We start from the raw sequence: 17,605 nt of genomic DNA on the forward strand, positions 1-17,605 counted from the left end.
TCAGGGCCTGGGGCTGGTCACCATGGTCATTGTCCCCTTTCCAGTGCCTGAATCTGTTTGATAGAGCCCATCATGCTCCTTTCACTAGAGATTTAGAATTCTTTTTCTCAGATATTCCCTTGCTTTAGGGCATTTTAAGGAATCCTGCTGAGTCAGTGGTTAAGCACTGGGCTGCTGACTGAAAGGTCCACTGTTCAAACTCACCTAGTGGCTCTGTGGGAGGAATACTTGGCTATGTGCTTCCGTAGAGATTACAGCCAAGAAAGCCCTATGGGCTCACTATGAGTCAAAATCCGCTCCATGGCACCTAAGGACAACAACAACAGGGCACTTTATTTAACTGTTCTGAGTCCAGCTTTAGTTTTGGTTAGATACAGAGTGTACTTATCTACCAAGGCTTTACTTTAGAAGGGTGTCTTCAGGATTCAGTGTTGTCAGACTTTGACCTCCCTAGAGCTGTTGTTTGTGATTGGTTGTAATATGTACATGATAAGCATGGAGACAGTTCATGTCTTGACTGGAGAATTCCAAAAATCTTTCAGGTAAGTTGGCCCTGTGTCCTTCCAGTTGCAATTGTTTTGGTCTTGGTGGAGATGAAAACCAAAACTCATTGTCGTGGAGTCTATTCTGACTCATAGCGACCCTATAGGATAGGACAGAGTAGAACTGCCTCATAGGGTTTCCAAGGAGCACCTGGTAGATTAGAGGACTGTTAATTGTTCTTTATTTTCTTAGAAGATCAAATTCACCCACAATGCCTTCTTCTAGGTAAAGTATTCCATTGCGCTTGTCCTTTTTTTGATAGTCTCATTTAAGAAGGAGCAGGCAAGCAGACAAAACAAAACCCAGAAACTATGGACTATTTTCACCTGCTAGACTATCCTACTGACTTTCATGACCAGGGTTTAGATATGCAGTCACTGCCTCAGTATTTGAAAATTTCAGCCAGGAAAGTGTGGACCAGAAACCCGGCAAGGTTAGCAACCCAGAGGCCTTAACATCTTTTCCTGGCACGTTGGCATTAGAGGAGACCTGATTCCAACAGAGAGGAGAATAGAAATGAGCTGTGCGAATGGGGATTTGCTGGGTAAACGAGATGGTTTTCAAGAGCTTCTTGAGTTCACGTTTTTAGCGAGGCTGAATGTGCGTTCCAAAGGCAAACGTCTTTTGGGACTTTATGATTTGGCAGTTGTGGTCCCATGGCTGCTGCTTTTTAGCACTAAATCCCTATTCATTAAATCAAGTATGCTGCCTCACTATTTTAAAATCTTGTATTCTTATTTTTATGTGCCCATTGTATCGTATTTGTTTTCCAGTGGCTTACACTTGGAAAAATTCCAACCAGTTATTGAATTGCTTATTCACAATTGTTGACATTAGTTGCTGTCAAGTTGATTCCGACTCATAGCAACCCTGTATATGCAGAGTAGAACTGTGCTCCATAGGGCTTTTGTGGCTGAGACCTTTTAGAAGCAGATTTCCAGGCCTGTCTTCTGAGGCACCTCTGGGTGGGTTTGAACTCCCAGCCTTTCGCTTAGTAGTCCAGCGCGTAACCATTTGTGCTGCCCAGGGACTATTCACAATTAGATACCCATTATAATTTTCAGATTTTTTTTTTTCTTATGACATCCATTTGTATACCTCTAGCCTTTAAATTATGGTGTTGGCGAAGAATATTGAATGTCATGGACTGCCAAAAGAGTGAACAAATCCGTCTTGGGAGAAGTACAGCCAGAATGCTCCTTAGAAGTGAGGATGGCGAGACTTTATCTCACATACTTTGGACATGTTATCAGGAGGTACCAGTCCCTGGAGAAGAACATCATGTTTGGTAGTGTAGAGGGTCAGTGAAAAAGAGGAAGACCCTCGAGATGAATTGACACAGTGGCTGCAGTAATGAGCTCAAGCATAACAACAATCACGAGGATGGTGCAGGACTGGGCAGTGTTTCGTTCTGTTGTACATAGGGAAATGACTCTACGGCGCCTAACGACAACAACAGCCATGAAATAGCTTTTATGTGTAGTGTTTAACTTTACTTGCCCAATGATTGAGATACATCTCATTTGTATCTCCGAACTCTGTTTTTGTCATACAACTTCATGTTTTATTACGCTGATTGTTACTTTAGTACTGAAACCTGAATTTCAGTCACGAAACTGGAGCTTGTTGTCCATATCTGGTGTGTTTGAGACTTTCCTCAATGCAACTCATTTGAATCAATACTTAGAGTAATAGAGCTAGAGGGAATGTCTGCTATTCTTGTCCAAGCCTCTCATTTTATAGAAGGGTGGCTGATACCTAGACAGGTTAAGGGGCTTGTCCAAAGACTCTTTGTTTACAGAAGAATGGAGACAGGAGTCTGTGTTTCCTGAATCTCAGTCAGGTGCCATTTTCGTTTTACCCTACTGCTGCCCCAAACTGCCATTTGATAATAAGGTAGGGTAATTGCAGTGGATATTTCATTGCGAAGTCTGTCTCTTTCTCCTTTCATTCATTTCTGTCTTAGTTGTTAGTTTATTATATTTCAAATTAGATTTAAAATCCCTGTCTCTACTCGCATTGAGCCTGAATAGGGGTACTTTTCTTCAGAAAGTATAACACGTCTTTGGTTAGAGAGAGATTATTGACTTTTATGAAACAGTCTATATGTTTGGAAGGAGCCCTGGTGGTGCAGTAGTTAAATGCTTGGCTGCTAGCCAAAAGCTCAGTGGTTTGAACCCACCAGCCCCTCCGTGGGAGAAAGATGTGGCAGCCTGCTTCTGTAAAGAGTACAGCCTTGGAAACCCTATGGCAGTTCTACCGTGTCCTGTAGGGTCACTACAAGTCCGAATAGACTTGATGGCAAAGTTTTTTTTTTAATATGTTTGAAAGTTACAGAAAGAAAAGTGTAAAGTATGGTGTGGCTGCTACCTGTGTGGCCTGGAAACATTACTTGAACTCTCTGTGCCTTGGTTTCCTCATCCATAAAACAGGTAATAATGCATCCTACCACATAATATTGTTTTTAAAGATTAAGTGAGTTGATATATGTAAATTGCTTATGACAGTGCTGGCACACAGTACAGTTGAAGTGTTCGCCATTATCATCAGTAGTAATAGTTTGTAAACATCTAGGAGCTGGGCACATACTGACTTTGCGAGTTTCCTACGCTACCTTTCCTGAGGACTTGTCAGCCCAGTTATATGATTTCCATTTAGTCTTGTTTATCATGCTGTACTTTGGTGATGTTTTTCTGAGAAACGATGTGCCTTCTGTTTTTCTTCTTTAATACTCGGCGTTCTTCTTCCACGGTAAAACTAGTTGCTGTTGCTTCAGCTCCGACTCATGACGTCCTCATGTGTGTCAGTAGACCTGTACCCCACAGGGCTTTCAGTGGCTGATTTTGTCCAAAGTAGATTCCCAGGCCTTTCTTCCGAGGAGCCTCTGACTGGATCCCTATCTCCAGCCTTTTGGTTAGCCACCGAACGTGTTAACTGTTTGTGCGACCCCGGGACTCCTCTTCCACTGTTATGATAAATGTTTGTTTAATAAAAGACATGTGGAATGTTAATGTTTGTTGATTGTGGTTTTCTTCTTTTTGAGGATTTGGAATGCTCTGACAGATAATTATGGAAACGTAATGCCTGTGGACTGGAAGTCATCCCACACCAGGACCTTGCACTTGCTTACTCTGAACCTCTCAGAAAAAGGGGTAAGTTAGACCAGTAGTTTCTGAACAACTGATTCTGAGAATGGAACTAAGACACATTCATTGTGTTGCCTCTTATTTCCAAGTGTATGAAATTGGAGTGGTTCTGTATTGCAGTTTTGTCTCCCCTGCTATCAACTTGCTAGCACTTTCCTCCAGTTCTTGCCCAGCATGCTCACTTGTGAATATTTAGCTAAATTTCTATCACTTGTATATGACTGGCACCTATCAGCATTTTTTTCCAGCTTGAATAACATTTTTTTTATTGTACTTTAAATGAAGGTTTACAAAGCAGATTAGTTTCTTATTAAGCAGTTAGTACACATATTGTTTTATGACATTGGTTAACAACCCCACGACATATCAACACTCTCCCTTCTTGACCTTGAGTTCCTTATTACCAGCTTTCGTGTCCCCTTCTGCCTTCTGTCTAATCTTTGGCTGAAGGGTGAACCTCAGGAGTAATTTCATTACTGAGCTAGAAGGGTGTCCGGGGGCCATACTCTCAGGGTTTCTCCAGTCTCTGGCCAGTAAGTCTGGTGTTTTTTTTGTGAGTTAGAATTTTGTTCTACGTTTTTCTCCAGCTCTGCCCGGGACCTTCTATTGTGATCCCTGTCAGGGGACTCAGTGGTGGTAGCCAGGCACCATCTAGGTGTACTGGTCTCCGTCTGGTGGAGGCCGTGGTAGTTGTGTTCCACTAGACCTTTGGACTAATCTTCCCCTTGTATCTTTGGTTTTCTTCATTCTCTCTTGCTCTCAAAGGGATGAGAGCAGTGAAGTATCTTAGATGGCTGCTTACAGGCTTTTAAGACCCCAGACTACTCACCAAAGTAGAATGTAGAACATTTTCTTTATGAACTATGTTATGTCAGGTGGGTTAGATATTCCCTGAGACCATGGACCCCACAGCCCTCAGCCCAGTAATTCAGTCCCTCAGGGAGTTTGTGTATGTCTATGGAGCTTCCATGACCTTGCCTTGTACAAGTTGTGCTGGCTTCCCCAGTATTGTGTACTGTCTTACCCTTCACAAAAGTTACCACTTATCTATTGTCTGTTTAGTGTTTTTCCATCTCTGCCTGTCCCCTCCCTTGTAACCATCAAAGATTGTGTCTTTGAATAACACTATTTTGATGTGCTGAGAACACTTAGTGAGAATCCTAGCCTGTGTTTTTTTTTTAAATAATTTTTATTGTGCTTTAAGTGAAAGTTTACAAATCAAGTCAGTCTCTCACACAAAAACCCATATACACCTTGCTATACACTCCCAATTACTCCCCCCCTAATGAGACAGCCTGCTCTCTCCCTCCACTCTCTCTTTTTGTGTCCATTTCACCAGCTTCTAACCCCCTCTGCCCTCTCATCTCTACTCCAGGCAGGAGATGCCAACATAGTCCCAAGTGTCCACCTGATCCAAGAAGCTCACTCCTCACCAGCATCCCTCTCCAACCCTTTGTCCAGTCCAATCCATGTCTGAAGAGTTGGCTTCGGGAATGGTTCCTGTCCTAGGCCAACAGAAGGTCTAGGGGCCATGACCACCGGGGTCCTTCTAGTCTCAGTCAGACCATTAAGTCTGGTCCTATGAGAATTTGGGGTCTGCATGCCACTGCTCTCCTGCTCCCTCAGGGGTTCTCTGTTGAGTTCCCTGTGAGGGCAGTCATCAGTTGTAGCCGGGCACCATCTAGTTCTTCTTGTCTCAGGATGATGTAGTTGCTGGTTCATGTGGCCCTTTCTGTCTCTTGCTAGCCTGTGTTTTAATGTATTGAGGGTGCTGGAAATTAGTACAGAGTTAGCCTTGAATTTAATGGCTTGTTGGACCTGACATGTTGTCAGAAAGCAATGTGTTCCTGTGAATATTGGGGAACCTTTAAAAGACATGTCAGTTCTTAAGGGCTGCCAACTTGTCCTCTCTCAGGCTAATGTTTATGTTGTGGAATTGTAAAGTGAAGATGCCTTGAATCAGAAGTGTGAGCACAGGTGTTGGGACAGTTGGGGTGGGGGTGGGAAAAGGGAAGAGAATTACTTTAAATGGAAAATCGAAGTGTTAGGTTTATTTAAAGCTCATAAGAAACATAGCTAGATTACAATTTTAGGCCCTATTTAAGTTCCTTATCAAATAACAATGTAAACTATGCCAGCTCTTTCTTCTGGCACACTCTCTATTTTGTTAAGTTTAATGGTGTGATTGTTGGGAGTACAGTGCAGTAGGGCTGTCAGTATTTTAAGTAGTATAGGTCATGAAAATGATTTTCTTAAATATATGACTCAGGAAAGCCTCCTACCTATTATTTTCTTGTAAAAGCTAGAATTCTTAATATATTTTCCAGTATTCTGGTGGCTCTAGAATTCTTGCTGCTTCTTTGAATTGTTCACCCTGTAAAGCTGTTTTGCAGACTGACCTGGCATACATTTAGTGACAAGGAACAAAATGAAGTATTTTACACTCTCTGCTTATTTAGATCCTTGCTAACGTTTTTGGGCTTAGTTCAAGTTTCCCTTCTTCTCTGAAAATTCCTGTTACTGTTTTAGCCTCTGTTGATCTCATGGAATTATACAATTTTAGAGTTGGAAGGGACTTTAAAGGACACTTAATCCAACCTCTCACTCGGGGGATCCCCATCCCTAGCATCTGACAGATGGCCATTTAGCCATGGCCTTAGCCCCTGCAGGGGAGGAAAATGTGTTCCTCTTTGTGGGAATCAGTTATGCTTCTGATGGGTGAAGTCTTCAAGGCCTTGTTATGTGTCCCACAGAATTTAACCCAGTTGTCACCTGCATGCTGGTCCTGGGGCTCCCACAGTGCTTTGTCATGTCTGCAGTCGTTACTGTCTTCTCTTACTAACTGGGTCTGTCAGTAGATTGTGACTTCCCCTAGGTATCTTCATATTTGTCATTTTAGTAACTACTACTGTGCTTGGCATATATTGGAAGTGTTTGTTTAATGACCCAACGAATGGCCTCATCAGTGAGACTGTAAGCTCAGAGTTTTTAAAAACCACTCTCTACATTATTTAACATAGTGCCGAATCCACACTAGCCAGTCAGTGAGTCTTTTTTTGTTTGACATACTAAAAAATACCCAAGGGATACTTTCATAGTGTCTTAGTCATCTAGTGCTGCTAGATGTAACAAATACTACAAGTGGATGGCTTTAACAAAGCGAAGTTTATTCTCTCACAGTCCAGTAGGCTGGAAGTCCGAATGCAGGGAGCCCGCTCCAGGGGAAGGCTTTCTCTCTCTGTCAGCTCTGAAGGAAGGTCCTTGTCTTCAGTCTTCCCTTGGCCTGGTAGCATCTCAGAGAAGGAACCTCAGGTCCAAAGGACACACTCTGCTCTTAGCACTGCTTTCATGGTGCTATGAGGTCCCTACATCTCTCTGCTTGCTTCTCTCTTTTATATCTCAAAGAGATTGGCTTAAGACAGAACCTAATCTTGTGTATCTCATCAGTATAACTGCCACTACTCCATCTCAATTCATCATAGTGATTTACAACGCATAGGGAAATCACTTCAGATGATAAAATGGTAGACAGTCATACAGTCGTATAAGGGAATCATGACCTGGCCAGGTTGACAGATATTTTTGGGGGACATAATTCAATCCATGACACAGTTTCCAAGAGAAGTAAATTAGCAGGATGAATACGATAATCTAGTTTCTTTGAGTAAAATGTACATCATCTTGTATTGTTTTTAGACTGTATCTTAGAAATGCGTTCTTTTTTTTTTGCCTTTTGAATGTTATTTTCAATGCCAGAGTGATGGTATAGCCAAGGGTGGAGTTGATTCTGACTCATAGTGACGCCATGTGCAGAGCAAAACTTACCCATAGTGTTTTCTTGGCTGTAATCTTTACGGGAGCAGATGATCAGACCTTTCTCCTGCTGGGTGGGTTAGCAGCTGAGCACTTAATTGTTGCGCCACTGGGGCTCCAAGGGCAGTAATTTGTAATGACTTATTTATTTGTACTAGTACTATTGTAAAAGCCTTATCTGGAAAAACTCAGCACATTGAAGTGATTTTATATTGTGACATAACTATCAGATGATGAATGAATGGAACTGAAATTAGAACTCTCTTCCTCTGGAAGAAGTGGCACACTTAAGTTCCTGAAGAACAAATGGACAGTAAGGACTGTGTAAGAAGCAGCTATATCATTGTCCTAGATAGTCTATTTTCCTGGGAAATTTGTTTTACCTTTGGCCCACTGGGGACCTCTAGTCTTTCCATGACGGAAGTATGAAAATATACCTTTGGAAGAATTGTTTGGATTATTCTAGTTATAAAACAGGGTGTATAGGAAGTTTTTTCCTTGACGGAGGGAGGTTTTTTTTTTTAAATTTTTATTTTGCGTTAAGATGAGAAAAACATTCAGGAAACTTCAGCTTGCTAGATTTCAGTTTTCTACTTTTCTTTCATTGAAGTTTAGGGTGGCACACTTCAAAACTTGGTGGGTCTGTTCTAAAGCATGGCAACTGGTACATTCCAAAATCTTATGTGGGCACATTTTTTCCATTGGACGCATCTTCAGTTTCCTACAGGGAAGCAGCACCACCAGCTCAGGAAGGGGTGGTAGGCATGCTTGGCAATTACTAAGGCACATTTATGCCGAATGGGAGAGTGAATAATGACACCCAGACAGGCAAGGTTAGTTTTCAAAGCCTGAAAGGGATTCCAGCCCTTAGCATATGCCATGTCTGTGGGGAATGGGCTTGGCTCCCTCTCTGGAAGGATGATCTGGGATCATTGTTTCTGTTGTCATGGAAATTTATTCTGATGGCTTATTGGTATCATCTGTGTGTTTTGGCAGTCACCGGAAACCTATTCCGAATCCATTGCTATTCTTGAATGTGCCCATGTGAGTGAAGTCTTCTAGACCACTTTGGTTCAGGAGCATCTTCTGTGTCATCATCTTCCCTTCTATCAGGCATTGCTTCAAGGACAGAGTCCTTGCCTTATGCATCTTTATCTCTTCAAGAATAGAAACAAGAAGAAGACAATAGCATCTTTCTTAAGGATAATTTTAAAACTTTTAATTGTTTATAGGTCAGAAGAGGAAAAATAAAGCTGTGGTTCTCAAGCTACAGCATAAAAGCTTAGAGATAATGAGGATGACTATTAGGTCTGCTTCACATCATCCGCATGCGCTTGTCACCATATTGTGGCACTTTTTTCCACTTCACAATCTCAAAGTAAAATATGCACTCCCATCAAGATCCTAGCACCTTGACCCGCCTCTTTTCTCAGTAAAAGTAAATTATTAAAGGAATAACTGTCATAACTTGAAAAGTAAACTGGAACTATAGGATTTAAAATGAAAAAGCAGTCCTCTGCCCCTTATAGGGTCTCTGTGAGTCAGAATCGATTCAACAGCAATGGGTTTTGATTGCTGCTTACCAGAGACAACCACTATCAACTACTTCAGCTGTTTCTTCTAGTAGATTATATGCTCATACCATTTATTTTTTTATCTTAGTCTTATCCTTTTACTTTCTACCAAAGAGGGTGAGGATTTAGCATCCCAGTCACCAACATTATAATCCTCAAAAAACTTCCCCTTTCCCATTTTCCCAGTATAATTATATCACAATATTTGATTAGTCATCATTCACATTATTTTGACTATTCAGGTATTCACAGTTGACCTACTTCGGTGTATTATGGTTAAATTTCCTCTCTTGTATGTTTTTTGTTCTTGATAGGGTAATAATTGCCCTTTTTTTGTGGTTTACTTAGTTGATAGTTGGTTCACCCAGTCCTCCTCAACAGAGCCTTAAAATTCATTTTTGTACACAGCTAGGTAATCTATCAGCCAATCTCCTCTAAGCCTTTCTTTTTTTTTCTTTTACAGTGCAAATTAGTTTCTCATTTAAAAATTTATACACATATTGTTTTGTGACATTGGTTGCAATCCTCACAATGTGCCTACCCTCCCCCTTCCTACCCCAGGTTCTCCATGTCTATTCGTCTAGCTTTCCTGGCCCTTCTTGCCTTCTTGTTGCTGCTTCTGGGCAGGTGTTGCTCATTTGGTCTCAGATACTTGATTGAACTAAGAAGCACGTTCATTAAGTGTGCCATTGTTTGTTCTACAGGCCTGCGTGATCTTTGGCTGAGAGGTGGACTTTGAGAGTGACCCTAGCCCTGAGTTAGCAGGATGTCTGGGGGCTGTAGTCTTGGAGGTTCCTCTAGTTTCTGTCAGATCATTACATCGGGTCTTTTTTTTGTCGTGAATTTGAATTTTATTCTACATTTTTCTCCTTTTCTGTCTGGGACCCTCTATTGTAATCCCTGTCAAAGTGGTCAATGGTGGTAGCAGGGCACCATCTAGTTCTTCTGGGCTCTCTCTTAGCCTTTCTTGATGCCTTATGCCATAGCAATTCTAATCTGAACTGACTACTTCCTACTCTAGCTTTATAGTGACGATTCTGGGACCTTCCCTTCACCACGAATGCAAGAATTCTTTTCATCTTTCTCTTATAGTGGATCCTGTGTTTTCTTTCTCTTTGGCTTTTCTCCTGGTTTTGGTGGATACACTCTGCAGTAGGTTTTTGAAAAAGGTACAGGAGAGGTAGATTTTTTGAGAACTTGCATGTCTGAGGATGTCTTTATTCTAGGGCTTTGAGTTAGTTCTTTCCAAGTCCAACCCCTGCTGAGAATTTGCATTTCCACCCCAGATATACTGAATCAGAATCTACATTATAACAAGATTCCTAGGTGATTCTTATGTATCATGAATTTTGAGAACCACTGCTGCACTTGTGGTCTCAGAATTGGTACCTAACCAGAAGCATTAGCATCACCTGGGAACTTGATAGAAATGCAAAATTTAGTTTTAAAATAAAAATCTTATATGATTACCAAAACCAAGCCAGACCAGCTGCTGTTGAGCCAGTTCCGACTCATGGTGTCCCATGTGTGTCAGAGTAGAAATGTGCTCCATGGGGGTTTCAATGGCTGTGACCTTTTGGATGTAGAGCAAGGGTCCTCTGGGTGGATTCAAGCCTCCAACCTTTTGGTTAGCTGAGCGCTTAGCAGTCTGTGACACCAGGGGACTCCATATGGTTATAAAGGCATATGTATTAATGTAGACCAAGCCAACAGTATAACGAAGAACCAAAAAGAGCCCTTTATCCCCTCAGTGAAGATAATAAGCACTGTTAACAGTTTTGGTGTACTTAAACTATGAATTATACATATTTATTTTTGGTAGAAATATACAGAACAAAAATATACCAATTCATCGATTTCTACAGGTACAATTCAGTGACATTGGTTATATATTTCGAGTTGTGCCATCTTTTTCCATATCCTTTTCCAAATTATTTTACCAAATTAACATAAAGTCGCTACCCCCTAAACTTCTCATATAACCTTTCAAATTGCTGTTGTCAGTTTGATCCCATATAGATAGTTTTTTAAAAGAGTGCAGTACTCAAGGCAAACATTCTTTACTAATTAAGCTAAACTACTGTTTGGTTTAAAGATGACTTAAGGGGATAGTTTAGGTTTAAGGTTTAAAGATTTCCTCAGGGCAGTAGTTTGGGGAGGGGGGTCCTCCAGCCTCAATGGCACCAAAAAGTCTGGATTCCATGAGAATTTGAAATTTTTGTTCCACATTTTCCTCTCTTTGATCAGGATTCTTCTATGGAATCTTTGATCAAATTGTTCAGTAATGGTAGCCAGGCACCATCCAGAGCTTTTGGTCTCTTGGCAAAGGATGCAGTTGTTCATGGAGGCAATTAGACATTCATTTCACTTTTTCCTGCTATTCCCGACTCTCCTTCCTCTGCTTCTCCAGGTGAATACTGGTTCAATTGTTGTACCTTGGATGGCTACTAGCAAGCTTTTAAGGCCTCAGGCACTACACAACAAACTAGGAGGTAGGATAGAAGCACTGAAAACAATTTAAGGCCAGTTGACTAGAATGTCTTACAAAATCATGCCCTAAAGTTCTGAACAAAGAAAATAAATCCTGTGAGGTGTTTGGTTGTGTATAAGCAGTATCAGCAGCTACTGTCTCTCTCTGCCTTTTTTTTTTTTTTTTTGTAAAAAATATATGATACATCACTGCTGACTCATGGTGACCCTGTGTACAACAGAAGGAAACACTACCTGGTCCTGCGCCATCCTCACGATTGTTGTTATACTTGAGCCCAGTGTTGTAGCCACTGTGTCAATCCATCTCATTGAGGGTCTTCCCTCTTTTTTGCTCTTTCTACTTTACCAAGCATGATGTCCTTCTCCAGGGACTGATACCTCCTGATAACGTGTCCAAAGTATATGAGATGAAGTCTGGCCATCCTGGCTTCTAAGGAGCATTCTGGCTGTAGTTCTTCTGAAACAGATTTGTTTGTTCTTTTGGCAATCCATGGTCTATTCAATATTCTTTGCCAACACTGTAATTCAAAGGCATCAGTTCTTCTTCAGTCCTCATTCATTGTCCAGCTTTCGCATGCATATGAGGTGATTGAAAATACCATGGCTTGAGTCAGGCACACCTTAGTCCTCAAAGTGACATCTTTGCTTTTTAACACTTTGAAGAGGTATTTTGCAGCAGATTTTCTCCTGATGCAATGCGTCACCTGATATCTTGACTGCTGCTTCCATGGGTGTTGATTGTGGATCCAAGTAAAATGAAATTCTTGACAACTTCATTCTTTTTGTCATGGTGTTGCTTATTGGTGCAGTTATGAGAACATTTGTTTTCTTTATGTTGAGGTTTAATCCATAGTGAAGGCTGTGGTCTTTGCTCTTCGTCAATAAGTGCTTCAAGTCCTCTTCACTTTCAGCCAGCAAGGTTGTTTCGTCTGCATATCACAAATTGTTAATGAATCTTCCTCCAACCTTGATGGCCAGTTCTACTTCCTATAGTCCAGCTTCTCGGGTTATTTGCACAACATACAGATTGAGTAAGTGTGGTGAAAGAATACAACCCTGGTGCACACCTTGCCTGACTTTAAACCAAGCAGTTTCCCCTTGCTGTGTTCGAACGACCGCCTCTTGGTCTATATAGAGGTTCTGCCTGAGCACAATTAAGTGCCCTGGAATTTCCGTTCTTCATAATGTTGTCCATAATTTGTGATGACCCACACAGTCAAATGCCTTTGCATAGTCAATAAAACACAGGTAAACACCTTTCTGGCATTGTCTGCCTTCAGCCAAGACCCATCTGACATCAGCAGTGATATACCACATCCTCTCCTGAATCCAGCTTGAATTTCAGGTAGTCACTGTCTCTGTACTGCTGTAACTGCTTTTGAATGATATTCAGGAAAGTTTTACTTGTGTGTGATATTAATAATATTGCCCAATAATTTCCACATTCAGTTGGATCACCTGTCTTTGGTATGGGCACAGATACGGATCGCTTCTGGTCAGTTGGTCGGGTAGCTGTCTTCCAAATTTCTCAGCATAGGCAAGTGAGCACTTATAGCAGTGCACCTGTTGAAACATTTCAGCTGGCATTCTGTCAGTTCCTAGAGCCTTGTTTTTTGCCAGTGTCTTCAATATATCTTGGACTTCTTCCTTCAGTACCAATGTTTGTTGTCAAGTTGGTTAGGTGCCGTCAGGTCAGCTCTGCCTCATAGTGACCCTGTACGACAGAACGAAACATTGCCCAGTCCTGTGCCATCCTCACGATTGCTGTTTTGCTTGAGCCCATTGTTGCAGCCACTGTGTCAATCCATCTCATTGAGGGTCTTCCTCTTTTTCGCTGACCCTCTACTTTACCAAGCATAATGTCCTTCTCCAGGGACTGATGCCTCCTGATAAGAATGATAAACGGAGAAAAGATTGAAGTTGTCCAGGATTTCATATTACCTGGATCCGCAATCAACACCCATGGAAACAGCAGTCAAGAAATCAAACAATGCATTGCATCGGACAAATCTGCTGCAAAAGACCTCCTCAAAGTGTTAAAAAGCAAAGACGTCACTTTAAGGACTAAGCTCTTAGTGTATAGTATATAGTGTACCTTTCTGTGCTTAAAAAAAATTAAACACTTCCAGATACACTAAAGCATCTGTAACATAATAATACAGGAATAAAAATAATGTTTTGGTGCCTGTTGCAAGGTCATGCCCGTTTGTTATTACAAACCATTGTATGTACCTTGAATTTTTAATGTAATAGACTTTATGGGGGTTGGTTTGTAACTATAGCTGTGCAAGAGTGGACAGTCATCACTCATGGACTGCCTGGAACCAGTAATACATATGGTATATGGTGGGTTTCACAGAACATATTGTGGACGTTAAGCAACGCATGACTGGATCTTACTTAATTAAGGACTTGAAAGTAGAACCTGTACTTAAGTGCTTTCAGATTTAGTAACACATCTTTAGAGATTCCTGTCCCTTCGAGTAAAGAGTATTTTTTTTGAGATCCTCTTCAGTCCTTTGCCTGCTTTTTTCTTTTTATTTCTCTCTACCAGTCCTAAATGTATGACTCTGTAGTTCTGAAATTCCTGCTTTTTGTTGTTGTTTGGTGCTGTTGAATCATTTTTGACTCATAGTGACCCCATGTGACTGAGTGAAACTGCCCTGTAGCGTTTTCTTGGCTGTAATCTTTACGGGAGCAGATTGCCAAGCTGTGGTCTTTGGTAAAGAGCCACTGCTGACCAGTGGCAGTCTGGCAGGGAGGGGGCCAGTGGAATAAAGGGCAGCCCTCATCCTCCCTTTGGTACCTTCCAATATTGTGTGACCTAACTAGAACCCAGAAGTCAAGGGAATCTTTTGATGCAGTCTGTAAAGGTCAGTGTCTTGAGGCACAGAACAGAGCGGATAGTGGTAGTGGGACAAACAGAAAATCCCCAACACAGTTCAGCTTCAAGATGTTTGAAACTGTTGTTAGCTACTGTCAAGTCAGCCCCTGACTCAAGTTGACTCATGTTCAATGGAATGAAACGCTGGCAGTCCTGCAGATTGGTTATGGATTGAACAGTTATGATCCACAGGGTTTATACTGGCTAATTTTCTGAAGTAGATGACAGGCCTTACTTCCTAGTTTGTTTTAGTGTGGAAGCTCTGCTGAAACCTGTTCAGCATTATAGCAACATGGATGCCTCCACTGACAGATGGGTGTTGGCTGTGTATGAGGTGCATTGGCTGGGAATCGAACCCGGGTCTCCTACGTGGAGGATGAGAATTCTACCACTGAACCACCAGTACCTCAAGTTTGGAATATATTCTTAGTTAGAAGCAGAGATGTTCAACCTGAAGGGTTAAGTGAGACCCTCATGGACAGATTGTGCTTGCCAGGAGTTGATTACTTGTCTTTTACTCTGAATGTTAGCAGTTAGTTTACAAGTGACCATCTTAATGTTTTCTGTGGAATTTTAACATAGACCAGTCTATGAGATTGTTAACTGCTTTGCTGTTAGGTGCCATTGAGTTGGTTCCGACTCATAGCGAATGTATATATCATAGACCGGAACACCGCATGGTCCTGCACCATCCTCACAATCATTGCTATGCTTGAGCCCATTGTTGCAGCCACTGTGTCAGTCCATCTCCTTGAGGGCCTTCCTCTTTCTTGCTGACCCACTACTTTACCAAGCATGACGTCCTTCTCCAGGGATTGCTCCCTCCTGATAACGTGTCCAAAGTATACAAGACGAAGTCTCGCCATCCTCACTTGTAAGGACCCTTCCGGCTGTACTTCTTCTAAGACAGGTTTCTTTGTTCTTTTGGCATTCCATGGTATCTTCAGTATTCTTTGCCAGCACCATAGTAATTCAAAGGCATCAGTTCTTCTTCCGCTTTCCTTATTCATTGCTCAGCTTTCACATGCATTTGAGACAATTGAAAACATGTTTTGGGTCAGGTGCACCTTAGTCTTCAAAGTGATGTCTTTGCTTTTTAACACTTTAAAGAGGTATTTTGCAGCAGTTTTCCCAGTGCAGTGCATAGTTTGATTTCTTTACTGCTGCTTCCATGGGTGTTGATTGTGGATCCAAGTAAAATGAAATCCTTTACAACGTCAGTATTTTCTTCACTTATCATGATATCACTTATTGGTCTTAGTTGTGAGGATTTTTGTTTCCTTTATGTTGAGGTGTAATCTGTACTGAAGGCTGACATTTTTTGTTGAACATGCCTTTTTTATATTATTATAATATCTTTATTTCATTAAATTTATTTCTTTACAGGGGAATCACTTTTCTATCTTGCTGCTTTTAAGATCTTAGTCTCCGCTGTTCTATAGTTGCACTCTGATGTGTTTAGGTGTGGTTTTCTTTTTGCTAAACTTGCCTTTGCCCCCTATAAAACCAAAAAAAAAAAAAAAAAAGAAACTAAACCTCTTGCTGTGGAGTTAATTCTGACTATAACAACCCTATAGGACAGAGTAGAACTGCCTCCACTGGGTTTCCAAGGAGCCGCTGGTAGATTATGAACTGCCAGCCTTTTGGTTAGCAGCCGTAGCGCTTAACCACCACGCCACCAGGGCTCCTTTCCCCCCCGTCTGCTGTAACTCCCTGTCACTACAACGTGCTAATGGACACCATATTTTTTCCTACTTCTCAGTCAGCTTTTACAGCACTCTTTCTGCCATGGGAGAAAACAGCTAAGAAGGTATCTGTATTGGGCAGTAGGGGAAGTATGCAGCGCCTCAGTGGCTTTATGTTGAATCTATGTTCCTCTTGTTTCTGCTGGCGATGGACTTGTACAGCACTTCACACACGGCCTGGTCTGTAGTTAAGTAAGGCAGTGACTGTAATAGTTCTCCTCTTTCAAGGAAATGCTCTTGTCAGATGCTTTCCTCCACGGGCTCATTTTCCTGGAGACTGACTTCGTTGTGATCTGAATGCCCTGTTTTTAACAGTGTGTATTTTGGCTTTTAGATCAGTGACAGTTTGTTCTTTGATACATCAGATGATGAGGAACTTCGAGAACAGCTGGATATGCACTCCATCATTGTCTCCTGTGTCAGCGAGGAGCCCCTCTTCACTGCAGATCAGGTAGGAGGGAGAGACCCCTCAACAGAAGGAAAAGGGAGTCCGAGCTGGAAAAAGATCTCTTAGTGTGACAGTAGATTGTGGGCTGTGAGAATTTACTTATTTTTCTATGTTTTATGGTTTTGTAGGCTTAACAGGTATCTATCTCTTCCATTAAAAAAAAAACAAACAAACCAGTATATGTTATCTGAAGCAGATGGGATTATGTTAGTTGAGAAAATTTTCTAAAATAGGCATTGTTAAACAGTGCGGCCAGTTACAAAGGGAGGCTTATTGCTTAAACTAAAATATATTGTGATTTCCTACTTTCTTTGGATTTAGCCAGACACGGGCCAATGACGATATATCCCTGTAAAAATTATGTTGTTTCTATAAAACCCTGGGTAAAAGGCATTAGCATTTATTAGAAGTACATGTTTGTGTACCCTAGAAAGAAGTGAACATTATTCTTGTGGAATGCGCTGATAATGCCAGCCTTGTGTTCATTTTAAACTAGTTGAGTCAGCTTTCCCGTTTTCTGAATACTCTTCCCACCTCTGTTGGGTTGTCCCGATGTGATGCAACTTCTTTCTGAAATAAAATGTTCCACGGCCACTCGAATTGTGAATTCCACCAAACGGCATTTTTAGGCTGCAGCGGCAAGGTCAGTGGGGATGTTTACTATGGCAAGGTTGGCAAGAGTACATCAAAGAGAAACCAGGAAGAAGAACGCTGCATGCCCCTTTGTTGTCGTGTCATTGGAGTGCTTTTTAGTCATATTTGTGGTTGGATTGTTCTAGGCTACAAAGAGTGTGGTGCAAAAAGCAAGGTAATAATATATCAGGGCGGTGTCTTGAGGCGTAGCATGGTATTCCAGGCAAAGTGACCCTGAGAGTTCGTTGTCCCTTCAGCAATCTGTTGTAGCACTGTAAGCCATCCCTGTGTTAAAGACTTAGAGAAACGGATTCTGCAGCCTCTGCTGG

General features: G+C 41.5%; 1 protein-coding gene across 4 annotated transcripts in view; it reads left to right on the top strand.

The window, feature by feature from the left end:
* FEZ2 (fasciculation and elongation protein zeta 2) overlaps positions 1-17,605 on the top strand; it is a 59,602-nt gene that overhangs the window by 3,336 nt on the left and 38,661 nt on the right. For all 4 annotated transcript variants that reach the window (XR_775893.3, XM_064277213.1, XM_010595864.3 and 1 more), the window contains exons 2-3: positions 3,587-3,695; positions 16,530-16,646. Coding sequence is in view for 3 of the 4 variants with exons in the window: in XM_064277213.1 (XP_064133283.1) it covers positions 3,587-3,695; positions 16,530-16,646 (226 nt within the window). In the remaining variant the exon portion in view is untranslated. The remainder of the gene's footprint in view (positions 1-3,586; positions 3,696-16,529; positions 16,647-17,605) is intronic.

Source organism: Loxodonta africana, chromosome 26 (genome assembly GCF_030014295.1).
Source record: "Loxodonta africana isolate mLoxAfr1 chromosome 26, mLoxAfr1.hap2, whole genome shotgun sequence".
Classification (NCBI taxonomy): Eukaryota; Metazoa; Chordata; class Mammalia; order Proboscidea; family Elephantidae; genus Loxodonta; species Loxodonta africana.